This window comes from Falco cherrug, chromosome 2 (assembly GCF_023634085.1).
Source record: "Falco cherrug isolate bFalChe1 chromosome 2, bFalChe1.pri, whole genome shotgun sequence".
NCBI lineage: Eukaryota > Metazoa > Chordata > Aves > Falconiformes > Falconidae > Falco > Falco cherrug.
In genome coordinates this window covers 91,934,033-91,949,644 of record NC_073698.1, presented here as the reverse complement: position 1 = coordinate 91,949,644, position 15,612 = coordinate 91,934,033, and the positions used below count along the sequence as shown (strand labels likewise).

The 15,612-nt window shown below is 38.8% G+C and overlaps 1 protein-coding gene across 5 annotated transcripts in view; it reads left to right on the top strand.

Annotated features, from left to right (window-relative positions):
* CDKL5 (cyclin dependent kinase like 5) overlaps positions 1 to 15,612 on the top strand; it is a 140,693-nt gene that overhangs the window by 67,944 nt on the left and 57,137 nt on the right. For all 5 annotated transcript variants that reach the window (XR_008730865.1, XM_055701819.1, XM_055701818.1 and 2 more), the window contains exon 4: positions 14,951 to 14,996. Coding sequence is in view for 4 of the 5 variants with exons in the window: in XM_055701819.1 (XP_055557794.1) it covers positions 14,951 to 14,996 (46 nt within the window). In the remaining variant the exon portion in view is untranslated. The remainder of the gene's footprint in view (positions 1 to 14,950; positions 14,997 to 15,612) is intronic.

Here is a 15,612-nt window from a genome sequence, read left to right as displayed (position 1 = left end):
TTGTGGGATGTGAGAATTGATGCTGCACAGTTACATTGGCAATGGAGACGTTCTTACTTCGGTAGCAGAGCTGGGAATACTTTATTTGTGTATTACAAACACAATCCAATGGACTGTGATATTAATGTAGCAATGGAACTCAAAAGAATACTGATACAGAGAAGTTAATACCTCTGAAATTACTAGTGTTGACCACTATTTCTGAAATGTACCTTAAAAGCACATACATGCATGTAAGTTTCTGCATCTGTGAAAAAATAAAACATACAAAGGGCTGCAAAGTCAAGTAACTTGGGTGGAATTAATCTCACTCACTGCTGCACTGTGTAGGTCTTGTATAACCAGTCTCCCTAGTTTGTATGAATTGAGAGAGCCCAGCATCTGAAAAGCCATTCTTGTCATCTGGAAATGATTAATTTCAGCATCCTTCTGGCTGAATCTTCTCTGCCTCCCCTGCTATTAGTAGCTGTGGGGAAGGCCTTGACAAACACACACGAGATATGTAACTCGGAGCTGGCTAAAGCTAAATGAGATGGACTCTAACTTAGGAAATATTTGAGGCTTTCTGTAGATTTGTTGAGTCTTTTTAAACACAGAATATACTTGTTCTTAGTTTAAATTTAGCTTTGGGGATTGCTGTTTCTATTTTAGACCTGGAGAAGGGCTTCAGATTCTTTTGCATGCACCAGTAGTTCTAATAAAAGAATGCTACCTTTTCCCCTCAAATACTGCCTTGCTTACATACACTGTGATAAACCAACTTCGTTGCACATAATTTTCTAGGCTTCTCAAATAAAAAATTCATCATATAACACCATATGGGTACCCACGCAGTTGTCACACAGCTGTTGGCTTCTAGTATTTGAGATGGTGTAGCTAGTAACCTGTTGCCTTCATCCCCCATGCATCCGGAACATTGTGAAATGAGAGTCATCTGTGGTTTTAGGGGGTTTGCAGCTATCTTTGAATTCTCACTGATACTCTTTTTTTAGGTGTTTTAGGTGTTCAGATTCATTTATTTGTTATGCTGGTTTTAATACTAACTTCTGAGTCCAGGTGCCTTATCCCAGTTCTCTTCCAATCTCTTCAGTTTGCATTTGTCCGCCACCTTTTCTTAGTCTCTTTAGCCCAGGTATTCCTGGCCCTCGGCTCTTCTTTCTGAACTTTTTTATACCCTCTTGCCACATACTGTTTCCAGTGTTTGGGACAATAAACTTGGTGAGATCAAGATGCTATTTTCCTTCCCCTTTTCCCAAGAAGTATTCATTTATCACATTTGGGCAACCTTTCACAGTGAACTTAAATTCTGCATATCTTTTTTTTCCTGGCTCCAAAGCACATGTGTGTGTGCGAGATCTAAAAGTGGGATGTGTTAGAGTTAGTGTTATCAGTAGGGGCAATTTTTATTGGAACAGCTTTATTTAATCTTCCTGGAGCTTGTGTGATGTTTAGACTTCTTTTCTTTTTAAGATATAAGAGAAATTACACTGATTTAGTCATGAGTCTTCAGATGCTGCAGAAAGTGCCTGAAATAAGTCTGCAAACTCTCCTTCTCAATTTAGCTCCAAAACTGAATTTTCATTTCTAGAAATGCTATTTTTGTGAAGACTTAGCTGCCATTTCATCTTCTTCTATTAGTAGTAACAGAAGCCTTCCTTGGGTGCAGATTCCTATATTTTGTCATCTACATTCTGCTTCTCAAGTTAACTAAATTACCATGCAGCTTGTGCAGAGGCAGCCCTCCTGTTCCTCTGACCTCTGCAACAGCGATCAGTAAAATCTGAATGTGTCTGAGGTATGAACTTTGCCTGCTGTCTTCTTTTAAGTAGCTTGAGTTGAATTTTAATCCTTGATGCCATTCTATAAAGAAAACTGGCAGAGCAAAATGGCAGTTTTCTTAAGAGGCAAGAATTTATCTCTTATTATCTAAGGAATGCACTGTCCATATAATCCTAGACAAGAAAAGCCTTTCTTTCTCTGCAAACCTGAATGTAGAAACTTTGAGAAGAAATTAAGGTGTCCATTGAAACCCATATCGATATACAGACTGGAAAAAACTTTTTTGTAAAAATAGCTAAATGGAAAGGGAAGTAGGAAGAAGCATTGATTTAGGATTCTGTAGAACATCCATCAGGGTCGTAGGGAAGGAGTCAGAAGTGAGGAGAACTGATCAATAAAGCACCAGGAAAAATGATCCTGCTGTATTGTAATGCTGAACCAAAAAATCGAGGACAAGAAAATAGTACCAACTTGCAACTGTAGAGCTTGCGCTATTACCAGGTTGCCCTAGGATTTTGCTTTGCTAAGAGCATAATGTCAGCAAAAATACCTCTTGAGGTGAAAAAACGCAACAACTTAGAGAGCAAAAAGTATTTTTTGTAAAAAACAAACCCAAAATCCTTGGCGGGGCAGGGGGAGGCAGATTATTTTCTCTTCATATTACTGTTGTCCGATGGAAGAAGTAGCCAAAGAACTTAAGCTAGAAAGCAGGAGTGACAATTCCTGTTCAAATTTATCATCCCTTCATTAGAGAACAACACAAAAATATTGTCATTAAAGATCTGAAAGAAGTGAAAGGGGAGTTCATGAGCCTTAGTGCTACTTGAGGAGATGAGAGAAGAGAAACCATGTGATGGAGAGGACATGGAATAGCAGATTCTTAGGGTTAATGTAGACATCTATGAAATGTTCCATAGCCAAACCTATCAATGAGCTGAGACCAGATTATCAAAGGTGTTGGTTACATTCAATAACACCCTTTATCTCCTAAATGGCATGGACAACACTGTTATACTATTTGGGTGCCCAAAATGATGGGTGGGGGGAACAGTTTTCAGTTTAAAAGATTTTATTTTTTTAATTGGAAACACTAAACATAGACCTTCTCATCTTTAGGATTCTAGACAAGAAGAACCTTGTAGCTTGGGCTTTTCTCCAGAGGTAGAAAGCTTGTCATTGCTAACACATACTCTTTCAAATTAATGTATTAAAAAATAACCCCAGCCATGTCTCTGGCTTCTGCTCCAGAGCAGATCGGAATGGCGGTTTGGTATCTGAATAGATGATTACCACCTCTGGTGATTTAAGGCCCACTCCAGAACACAGAGGAGTCGTTGCTGCCATTTGCACGAGAGGAAAAGTTAAAGTTAGGGCAAACCTCATGTGCAAGTCTGCAGCATGGAAATGACAGTACCTGCTGCTGCTATTAATTATTTATTTTCATCCAGCAGCAAGATAGACAATTTTTCTTTCTAAGGTAATGGTAAACTGAGCAAAGTAAGCTTGAGCAATCTCTAGCTTGCATTCTGAAATGCAAATTTACTTAGTATTTAAAATTGTTGAAACAACATTGGAGCTTTATGGTGGATGGATACAAGGTATTCAGGAAAGATGGGCTCAAAAGACAAAGAAAGGTGAATTTTCCCTTTGTGTGAAGAAGTGTCTCAGATACATGGAGGATTTTTTGGGGTGGATGACAGTGTGGGTGAAAGCCTGTGGTTCAGAATCAGAGGCAAGGCCAGTAACTGTGGCATTGTGTTGGGACTTTGTTGTAGACCACCTGATCAGAGGGAAGAAGTGGGCAAAACCTTTTTTTAAACAGCTGATTAAGTTTGTGAATCACACCCCCTAGTTTTCGTGGGGGACTTTAACTTCCTTGGCATCTGCTGAAATGGTGAAATGTAAGCAGTCCTAGAGATTTATGGAGAATGTCGGGGAAAATTTCTTGATACAGGTGCTGGAAGGGCCAACCAGATTATTACAATAATTGGTTACAATGGCTGTGAAATAGTGGAGTACAAGTTCACGAGTACACTGATGGGGAAAAAAGTAACAGAGCACAGACCTTCAGCAGAGAGTATTCAAGAAACTGGTAGGTGGGGAGCTCGTGGGCAGCAGCTCTAAAAGGCGAGGGAACCTTTTAGAACTTAGAAGTCCTCAACAAGAACAGTCCGTCTCAGTGCTCAGGAAAGCAAGCAGCTAGCTGGAGACTGACTTGGCTAAGCAGGGAGTTCATAATGGAGCTCCAAGGCAAAAAAAGCAGCATACAGGAGGTGGAAGCCACACATAGGCTGCAAAGGAGGAACTGAGAAACGTTGCTTGGCTCGATCTGAGTGGTGTCAGGAAGGCTGATGCTCAGCTGGGAGTTAAGACTTGCAAGGGCAGCAGGAGGGGTTTCTACTGCTACTTTGTTAGTGAAGGGCTGAACAAGAAAAGTATGGGCCCACTGCTCAGTGGGGCAGGCAATTTAGTGACAGCAGAGCCCGATGAAGTCTGAGGTGCTCAGTACCACCTTTGCCTTGGTTTTCACCAGCAAAGTCTCACAGGTCTCTACACTTAATGAGGAAGGAGATGAATTGCCACCAGTGGGTGAGGATTGAGCTGGGAGTTACTCAGGAGAACTCAGCCCATACAGTTTAATGGGACCAGATGGGGAGCATCCAAAGGTACTGAGTCCTTGCAGCAGGACAGCTCTTGATTGTCTTTGAAAGGTTCTGGAGACTAGGAGAGATGCTTAATAAGAAGAGAAGGGACCAACATTTTTATTTAAATGAAAGAAACAAAAAAACCCCCACCAAACTAACACTCCAACTGATTTTACCTGTGATTAGAAAATCCAAATGTGATTTCCATGCATTTCTCATACATGCTTAAGGTGAATGTGTGCTTTGCTTTGATTTTCTTTTCATGTGCTGGTGGACCTGGAAAGATGACATGATTAAGATACAAATTTAGGTATGTGCTTTAGACCTGTACAAGTGTCTGAACTCCCACTATAGTCAATGGAAATCTGGTCAAGGGATAGAGGGAAGTTCAATTCATGCTTCCTTAGGAATGAAAGGTGCACTTTTGCCTAAGCATAAGCTCCTATTGCTGTTGGTGATATCTGGCATGCTATGTCTTACCTCTAACTTCTGCTCTAAGACATCCACATTTCTATAAATCCTCTGTCATTTCTGCCAATACTGTGTGAGTGTTGTAGATATCTAGGGAATCTTAAATGCTACTAGATGTCTATGATTAGGTTATTGAATCGTGTGTTGAGTGACTGGTAAACTTAGAGCTCTCTGGCTCTGCTTGTTGTAGTAGAAGCTTGAACGAACAACTTGCGTGCCTCTGAATTTAGGTGTCTTAATCTGAAACTGAATTCCACCTGAAGAGTTTTGGCCTCGAGAACCTGCCTGGCAAGTCTGCCTCTGGTTCGTAGCAGATCTTGTTTTACAGATTAAAGAAAATGCCTGTCAGACTGTTGATAAGTAAAAAGGTAAAAATTAAAAATATGAAAGTACAAGATAAAAAAATAAATTGTATCAGTTGCAGAAGTGAAGATCTCAAAATTAAGGCTTGAACTGTTATGAACTTTAGAAGTTTAGCCAATCATGCTAAAACCTTGTTGATGCTTAAGGTTTGGATAGTAACAGTGAACTTTGGTGCTGATGCATGTTTAAAAAACCAAACAAACAAAACAAAGAAACATTTTCCAATAATTTCTACCTACTCTTAAGGTAAAAGGTGCTCAGGGAAGGAGCATTAGATAGTAGCAACAAAGAATTAAGAAATACAATGTAATTATAAATGTCTTGCTGACCTCTGTATCTATGGAACCAGCAATATCTTAAAGGAAGCCATAAAGGTAGTACAGGTTGTCTTCCTGCTTTTACCACTTTATCACCACTTGTATTCCAAGTGTCAAGGTTATGCTGTAAGTAATTAAATAAAGCCCATATCTGCCCAGTGCAGTATTATGCTATTTATATCTTTATTTTTATTCCCCAGAATTTTCACAGTTTTCAGCATTTACAGGCCAAACAGAACTGAAAGAGGACTGAGGTCTGAAACTGAAATGACTTATTCACATTTCGATATCGGAAAAATTTTATAGCATTTAGTGAATTTGGGTTCTGTTTTACATCTAGTGTTGGGATTAAACTGCTGTCAAATTGTAAAATGATATAGGTTAGTACTACCGTAAGATGAAATGGAGGCCATTTTATTTTTAAAAATTGCTACAATAATGCTAGTTCACCATGAAAAGCCAGAATAGCTGCATTTATAGTGTTTAAAAGCTGCTTTTTATTCCAGATACTTTCCATTACACTGTTGTACAAATTCTTTGGGAATACATATTTACTTTTTTGCTTGAAGAAAATTGTGAATAAATATGGAACAATGGAGGTTTCAATGCTAAGCACTGTCATCAGCCAAGCAGTTAGCAGAAAGTACTGAGTGGGTTCACTTCCTTCAAGTGTTCTTTTCAGGGTAGTATTTTAGGGGGTGTAGGACTGTTCAGATGGTAATGTTACTACCTTGGGTTAAAGAAACTACTAATTCCCAATGTATATGAAGAGCCAACATTCAGTGTAACATAAAAGAGGAGGCAGGGAGAATTTGCACAGAGCCAACTTCACTCTAGAGAGATGAGGCCCCCTAGGCTTCCTTGGGAGTCTAGGGAAGTCGTGTCCTCCATTTATGTGGAGGTGACTGAGAGCACCTTAACTGTAGTCCTGCTCTGAATCACTGCAGTGGGGTTGACCTTGGCTGGACACCAGGTGCCCACCACTAACCCCCCCCCTATCACTCCTGTCCTCAGCAGAACAGGGGCGAAGAAAATAAGATGGAAAAAAAAACCTTGTGGGTCAAGATAAAGGCAGTTTAATGAAACAATAGCAAAAGTTGCACTCATGGAAGCGAAGGAAAACAAAAGATGTCCTTCCCTATTTCCCATCAGCAGGTGATGTTCAGCCACTTCCCGGGAAGCCGGGCTTCAGTATGTGTAGCGGTTGCTCTGGGAGGCAAATGTAAATAGCAAATGCCTCCACCCCTCCCTCCTCCTTTCTCTTAGCTTTTATTGCTGAGCAGACACCATATGGTATGGAATATGCTCACTTTGAGTCAGCTGTCCTGGTTGTGTCCCTCCTGAGATCTGGCCCACCCCCAGCCTGCTGGTGAGGGGGGAAGGTTGGAGAGACAGCCCTGGTGCCGTGCAAGCACCGCCCAGCAGCAGCCAAACCCCTGGTGTGTTACCAGCACCTTCCTAGCTACCAATGCAAGCACAGCACTGAGGGATGCTATGGGGCTCAGCCAGACCCCATACAGTCACTCTTTGCGCCTCTGCCGATCTTAAACGAAAGTGGCAGGGACTAGCCTCCAAGGCTAAGATTAGTCTTTGTAACTTCTGTGGAAAGTAGAAGGAAAAAAACCCCAAAGAAACTATAAAGTGGTAGATTTCAAGTTTTTTAAGAGTATAAAATGCATGCATTGTAATGCGCTCCTCAGGATTCAGGTGTGCCTCCTAATAACTGCTCAAAGCAGGTTGCTCCACATCTTGACCTGGTGGATTCTGAATATCTCAGAGGCTATTCAGAATATCTCCAGGGCTGGGGACATTCTAGATGGGTTGAGAGGTGCCTTCCAGCTGTGTAATTGTCCTGTGAGCATGTAAACTTGGTGCAGTCTGGAGAGCCTCTGCTGCCCGTGGAGCGGGGGTGGGGGTGTCGGGGTGTCTTTCAGTCTCTCCTGCACCCGCCGCTCAGGGCTGGGGCAGTTCGAAGGGGTGCGCCCCGATCTGTGAGCCTGGGGCTACGGGTGGGCCACTGACTTGGTGTACAGATTTGTTGAATGGCTGGGTGAGTAATAATGCACTGTTTATGATTCCCTTAAATTACACTTTTATTTAAACCAGATTGGTAAAATTGTAACATCTGAAGGACAACACGGTTGTTGCAAGTGTTTATGACAGACTTAGATAAAGAAATAAGAGAAACTGTTTCAATCTGCTTGCATTTTTTTCTTTTGCAAAATCTTGGTTTCTGTCATTGCACACACTTAGTGGTCACTTCCTGACAAACGGGTGGCTGAAGGTTTCAGCCTTTTCTTATGCATCTTTCCCCCAGTGGAATAGCTGAGCTTTTATAGCTGTTCCTCCTTGGAAATCTTCCAGTGGGTCCTCCTTTTGTTCTTCCCCACCTAGGAGACAGTAGGGCCATGTTCTTTCAAATGGGCATCAGAAGTACATACATCTTTGTTCCATTAAGTCTCCTCCTACACTTAGCTGGTTAGTAAATAACATTCTGCTTTCAAAAGATAAAAAATTGATTTGTGGTGATTCATTCTAGAGGCTTCTTCTCAAGTAATCTGTAACATGTATGTGTTGGAAAAATTCTAATCAGTTTCTCCAGTAAAGGCATTGTGATAACCCAGACATACTGTTCTGTCATTATTTACCAGAGGTTCAATCTCTTCCTAAAAATAAATAGGACACTTGAATTAGGAAGTAATTTCCTGAAAGTGCTGCTGTGCTAAGTGATATTTTCTAGATAAACTAAGTGTGAGGGGGTTTTTAATTGAAAAGTAGGAGTATTACAATTTTCTCAAAGGAGAGAGAGAAGTTTAAAATAGAGAAACACCTCTTGAGGGAAATTTCTCAAAGCATTGTAGATGTACAAGAATACACAGTGCTATGACCTATACTTCCCGATGTCAAACTGTTTGAAAAAATAAATTGAATCCATCATCTCGCACATCTCTCTTTCTACAGAGAATATTCTAAGGTACTCTACTAGATTTTTAAAGTGATGTTGCAAAGTTGCCAGAACAATAGTAGAAGTCTTGAGAAGACAGGAGGCTGTGTTCTGATCTGTCAGTACTGTCCAAAGGTAGCAGCATTTTAAGGCAGAATGTAAATGGAGTCAGGACAGTGTCTGAGTAATGCCTTAAGGACCTGATTCACATGCAGGTAACGATGCCTGTTACCTCTCAGAACTTCCATTGCGAGGTAGATTGGCCGAAGTTTAAAGACTTTTGCAAAGACACATGTAACATTTATGCTACATTGATCAATACAGAGTTGTTTTGATACTGTTCTTGCTTTTAGAGTAACTTTGAAAAATGAATTTGTGGGTTTTTTAAAAGTTTCATTTTAAATGATTCATGAAAAATAAATGCTTTACTATCTTGTAATGGTTCCATGGACTTCTGTTGCCATGTCAGTGATTGCTTAATGTTCTGTGATTTTTGCTAGAATCAAGATTATTGAAAAATCTAATCTAAACACTTAAATGTTGAAGAACATAATAATGCTTATGCAAGTTGAAGTAAAACTGTACTACTTTGTTCAGAAAAGATATTAGCCATAGGATATGTTTGGCTGAATTTTGTTGATTTATTTATTTTTTTTTTAATGTGTGTCTTTTTTTGTGGTAAACTAAATAGTATGGATGTAATTATGGATCGGTGAGGATCAAATAACAGTTTCTTGCTTGCTTCTGAATTATGTTTATAAAATGTAAATATTATCTGTGAGTAGAGAATGCAAATGATTTAACTTTATGTAGCAGAAGTTAAGCATGCATTTATCTTTGGGTCTTATAGCCTCATACTTGTAGAGACAGAAAACATGAGCCAATCACAGAACATGCCATATCATATCTTCATATACCACTTAATATATCAGTATAAAACCTTGATGTGATGTACTAGATATTGCTTGAGTGGCACTGCCTGAGTAGAGGGAGCAACATGCTGCTTCTGCATGGCACGTGCTCTGTAGTGACTACTGCTGTCTCTACTAAGGTTTGTTGATTTTTATAAACACTTATTCTTTTGGTTGCTTAAAAAATCCTACTTGAGAAATTCTTGTAATCATACAGGGTGAGGCAGTAAAATTATAGCTCAATGATGTAACTTTCTAAAGGACATAATTTTATTTTTCAAGAATCTTTTTTTATCACATGATATTTTGAAGAACAGCATATAATTTGGTAGGCTATGTTTCTCTTTCCAGAGAAGAATGTTATAGTTCTAGGATCTTGAGTTATGATGAGGGAGCACCTTTGTCCTTGAGTATTCCCATCACTAACATCAAAGATTTTTCTAGAAAACAACAGAGGTACTTCACGGTTTTGGAAAAACACTGTCATGTCATATATATTACGTAGAGGTAACGGAAAGATAGGGGACCTCTGTCCTTTAAACGAGATAAAATGAAATGCTTTTGAAGTGGGGAACCCCCTTAGTTTGATACTGGTGACAGGAAATACCAGCTGCTACAATCTTGTGACGAAACCTGGGACACAGATCTCTGGGTGGATAACAGAAGGGCTGTGAGAGCAGCTGTGCAAGCATAAGGATACTTGCCTCTCATCTGTGGCTAAGTGGACAGACAGCAAATCACATGTTTTCTTCAGATGCAATTGCCACGCATATTTTGCGGGAAAGGAAAGGATTGAGCTCTAGCATGAAGTCATTCCCATCTCCAGGACTGGAGATATCTTCTTCCCATGAACAGAACAGATATCTCCTTCTTCCTCTCTTTCTAAATATTTTTATATAAAGCAAATAGAACAGACATGGATTAAGAAAATTGTCTTGCTCTTATTAAATGGTATTAGCAGGTGTGTACATGGAGAAGAGACATGTTTTGCCCCATTTTAGACACATGAAATTATGGGGTCTGAATCATCACTTTCTGTATGTCCTTAACTTTTACGTAGTGTTTTCAATAACATTCATTTGTTGTTGCATGCTTAACTGTAAAACAGTGGTTTTCCTATAGTTTTATAACGCATTATGTTTATCATATGTGTGCTCAATAAGCAGAGGAAATACCAATCCTAAGAGAGGCTTGACTTGTTCATTTGCAAATTTGCCTTTGCCTCAGAATGTAAAGTGAAATATTGAGGCCAGAATTTTTTAGTAGACCAAGATAATGAGATGCTTAGTAATAAATGTAGCTGAGTGAAGCAAAACTACAGCTGAGTGAACTCAAATTTTCATACTTCATGATGTAAGCTAGTAGTAGTAAGTAGCAGAGATCAGAAAGAATATTCTGGCTTCCATAAAGAGCACAGAATATTTAGGATTGCTGAGTTTTTTTCTTTCCTTGACATTCATTGAAATCTCGAACACTGAATCAACTAGTAACAGCCTATCTAGCTAGAAGATACTTTAACTGAATATGAGAAATTTCCATGCTAGGAGCTGGATACTGAGCTATTGTCTTGAGGAGGGGTTCCACAATTAGACTGAACATTGTTTTCAGTAATGTTCTGTTTCAGAGTACATTCTTGAAAAGAACCTTTTGAAATGCAAAAAAAATATATTTTAGAGAATGGCAATTCTATTTTGGAGAATTGTAATTTGTTCTGGTTGTAAGGAGCAGAGAACCAGATCCACAAAAGAGCTTGAATTTCCAAAAGGACATTTAAGTAAAGGTTTAAGTAACAAAGTCTAAATTTGATCTGTAAAGAACCTTTCAGATTCCCACAGGAGTCTGAATTTTTACTGTTGAATCCCCTCTTTGCTCAAAGCTCTGCTATTCTTTGTATCCCCAATTCTGTCAGTCTTCTTAGGGCTTAGCAATGTGGTATCTGTTTGCTTTATACCTCGTGTGTGTCAGTACTTGTATGAAACTTCAGGTTTGCCCTGCATCATCTGACATCTCTAGCATCTGTCTCCTAACCCAGGAAGCGTGCTCTTACCACCCCTACTATACACCTGCTGAACTGGGCCATATACAAAATGTATTCCATGTTTACCAATCTCATTCTGCATTAGTTTGTGTAAATGACAGTTATGTGCAATGGCTGATACAAAAGCTCTGAGTGTTAGTTCTTTGCACAGTCTACATATGCTGCTTGTCTGCAACAGCATACAGTGTATAGGAGATTGACTTCTTACTGCTTTCTTCCCCCAAGGAAGGATATTCTATATATGGCTGACAAGTTTAAGAAATCTTTTTTAAAGTTTCTCATTTTTAAAACTCACATTTCTCTGTAAAATTTGGTTGAAATTGGCTATCTAGTTCAAAATCACTGGCAGTGATGGCAAAACGTGAAACAGGGCATTTCAGATGAATTCTTCCTTTGTAAACTAGTTTAAAAAATGATTGATGAGGAGCTACTATTTTTTATGTCACCTCATATAAACTATTTAGTTGGTTTAGAGCACTTGACCAAGAAGTGGGAAATATGCACTCCGCTTCAGGTTTCTGTTCTGCCTGATGGAGCACTCTGAAACCCTACTGTTTTGGAGGTGTTCCACATCAAAGGAAAGTTACAGACCTTTTGTCAAGCAAAAGATTTAAAAATCTATGAACAGTAATGTTCAGTATCCTTGTATCCATTTCAGCTTTGGCTTGACTGCTGCACCGGTAGCTGATTCTTAGAGAAAACCATTTGGATAGAATGAGGTCCTCCAGGAAACCTAGACAGGAATGTCCCTTCCTAAGGAGGAGCAACACGTTACTAGTGCGACTCCTCAAAGCACCTATTGTCTGGTCTCATTTTAGTGGTGTTTCTCTTGAGCTTATTTACATGTATTATTTGTTGGGTTTTTTAAGATCGGGAATATGTCATGTATAAATTCTTGGTTGCTCAATTATGACACCATTAATTAGTTTAATGAAATAATACAAATAATAAATGATAAAGCTTTTCAAATGACAATTTCTTAAATGTTACAGAATTTTGAACTGTTTCTTTTCTTGGTAACTTTTTCTTTCGTATGCGTGTTGCTGAAATCTTTATGTTCCTGTTCTTCATAGAGCCACTCAGGCTTTAAATACTGTGAATAGTCAAAATCCTACAGGACATTTGATAGCGTATCTTACATAAGTCTTTGCAATGCTGTGACCCAAGAAGTTTTAAAACTTAATTTCCAAATTATCATATTCACTGTACACGTCAGGGACAGCAGCATATGGCAGAGAATTCACGTGGACTAGATTTCTTGAATGGTGCAGAATTGCTGTCTGTGTGAGGCAACAGCTTTTAACTCCTACATTTATTTCAGTGTACTTAGCCATTACTTTGAGAATAAAATACAGCCTTTCGATGGCTGCTGAAACATCTACACTTTTCTTCTTTTCTTTCATGTGAAATAGGAGTGTAATGCTAATGGATAAATTTGGCTCTTTTCTGAAGTGGCGTATGCGTATGTCTAAACACAGGCATATTACAGTTAGCAGAGGCTTTTGAGGGCAATTAGGATGTTCCTTTTCTGAAAAACCTTTCAGAGGCTTAATTAGCCGGAGCACCTAACAGTAGATACCAGAAGTCAAGCTAAATTTGCTCACCTTCTTAGCTCTGTTCCTTCATAGTGCTCGTAACTATTACTATACTTAGAGTTAATAAGTATAAAAATACTATAACTTAGCAGTAACAATACAATTAGTAAAATAGTCTGTTCAGTTTGGGTTAGACCATTCAGTTTGTAAGTGTCCAGAAACAAAAATATTTAGGAACTGTATTTGACATAAAAACTATAGACAAGCCTTTCAGAATCACTCAGAACTTGAAATGCATATTATCTTCCCAGTTCTGACATCTATTCCTTTGCTGTTGTGTAAACTGGTTCAGCAAAAAGGGTAGTGCTTGGACTTCTGTGGTATCTCAGCTGAATTTATGCAATGTATCAGCCTTCTGATTAGGCCAGGGTATACGAAGGGTAGATCTCAGTAGCAGAAAAGCAATGCAAGTCCTCTCTAAGAGTTAGTAGCATGTGCTGCTTCTGCTGAACTAACTTTCTTCAATACAAGGAAGATAAAATTTGGCCACTTAAAACAATACAAAACATGTTTCCAAGTTTTTCTGATAGATTTTATAAGTGATGATCAATTGATTGTTTTTATTTTTTTTAAAACATGCACATTTTGTACACACATATATATACTTAAGTTTGTTTGCAAACTCATTTTAATTGATTTTTATTCATAGTGGTATTCATTTTCATTTGAAAGGCATTACTCACTATCCACAGTAGTTCTTTCCAGGTGCTTTTATTTTAGATGGTTTAGATGTTTTTTTACAGGTTCATTTGTTATGATGATTTGAAATTAAAAATTGAGTAAATGAGTGTGTTACTCAGTACTTGGTTATGCACATGTCTTCGGGTATTCCTGAATGGCTTTGCTTTTTTATTGCTGTTCTCCAGTCCAGCTCCTGTATGTTGTTAATAATGGAATATTGTTTGGGGTTTTTTAAGTGGTGATATTTGGAAAAGGTGTGTAATCTACATCTAGGTCATCAAGTAACCCAAGTGCCTGTCTGCTCATATGCCCTTGTTCTGTGACCCTTAAAGCTTCTTCCCCATCATGTTACTAAAATTCAGGTGCTGCATCATTGCATGAACAGACCTGCACTAGTCATGTCACCCTGGCTACATTTTGGCTAAATGCATTCCTGCTCACACAAGAGAAATGTCTTTATTTAAGAGAAAAATGTGACCTATGATGATCAGGTTTGGTGAGAATAGAGAATAATAGAGGCATGCCAAAGCATGCAGGCATTAAGAAATTATCACCTATGACCATATAGTAATCATGGATTAAGACTTTGAAATGCAATTGGTGATTCTGGTTTTAGATAGGCTCCCCTTAAGACAACAACTTTTTTTTAAGGAGCCACAGAGAATTTCCTAAAATTGTGTTCTTTATGGATATTTGAACTTTGAAATCCAAAAACTTTTGGCAACTAAAATTACAGGTCTCATTGTAAGCCTTATCCACATGCTAGTACACTATTTTCATTTCAGCTCACAAAGACAAGCACCCACACTCATACTTTGGTAAGATAAAAGACTGTTTGACTTTCAGAGTAACTAAGCAACAAGAGTCACAGGAACAACTCTTCTGAAAATTTAATTTTCAGAATTTTTATATATATTTTACATATATTCAGGTATTTTATATATATATATATATGTTGGGCATTTAACTTTGTTTCTTCATACTGGGATTCCTAATTGTGAGGTATCTGCTACATGTGGTTTTCTATTGCATTTGGCCTGATCACTGAGGTGTTTGCCAGATTTTTAATTCATTTTGTTTTGCATTGTGAACTTTTTCTGGATGCTTTTGTTTTTCTTTGTCTGATGCTCAGAGGGAAAAAAAAACCACAAGAGAAAACACACAACAGATCTTGCTCATTTCCCTTTCTTCATTTTTGTTTTACAGGAGACACATGAAATTGTGGCGATCAAGAAATTCAAAGACAGTGAAGGTAACCTTTTCTGCTGCATAATCTTTCATGTCAATAAGTACGTTGTTAATATCTCCCCAGTTAAAGTAAAATGTCTCATATATCAAGACATGATTTTAAAATTATAATGACTTACTAGCTCTCTGAATATTCAAGGCACTTGATCCTTCATAGCTGCCATGGGGACTGCATTATACACTCCAACTGGATAACTGCTTTCTTTCTTGGGGCATCTATCTTAATATAGCTAAGGTTGTGGTGCTGTATGTGGTGGTAAGATCTACCACTTGGAGATGGGATGTGATAAGTAAATGGCAAAAATTCCTCTTGTAGTAGTGGCTTACAGAGTCTTTGGGGCTTTATCACCCTCATCTGTAGGAGGGGATCTAAATGGGGGGGACAGACAGGGGGACATGAAGGAGTAAATGGAGGAGACCGGGAGAAGTCACCGAGAAGTTCAGTGTTATGAAGAGGAATCAGGGAGCTCTCGGGAATCTGTGGGAGAATTTGAGGGAGCCGTGTGGTGAGGCAGCAGCTCTGCCCTCCCTTCAGCAGGCTCCACTCTCCAGAGGAAACTTGCTCTTCGCCCCCAGAGCAGCCTCTGTGTGCTCTCCCATGTTGCCCAGTTCACTGCGAG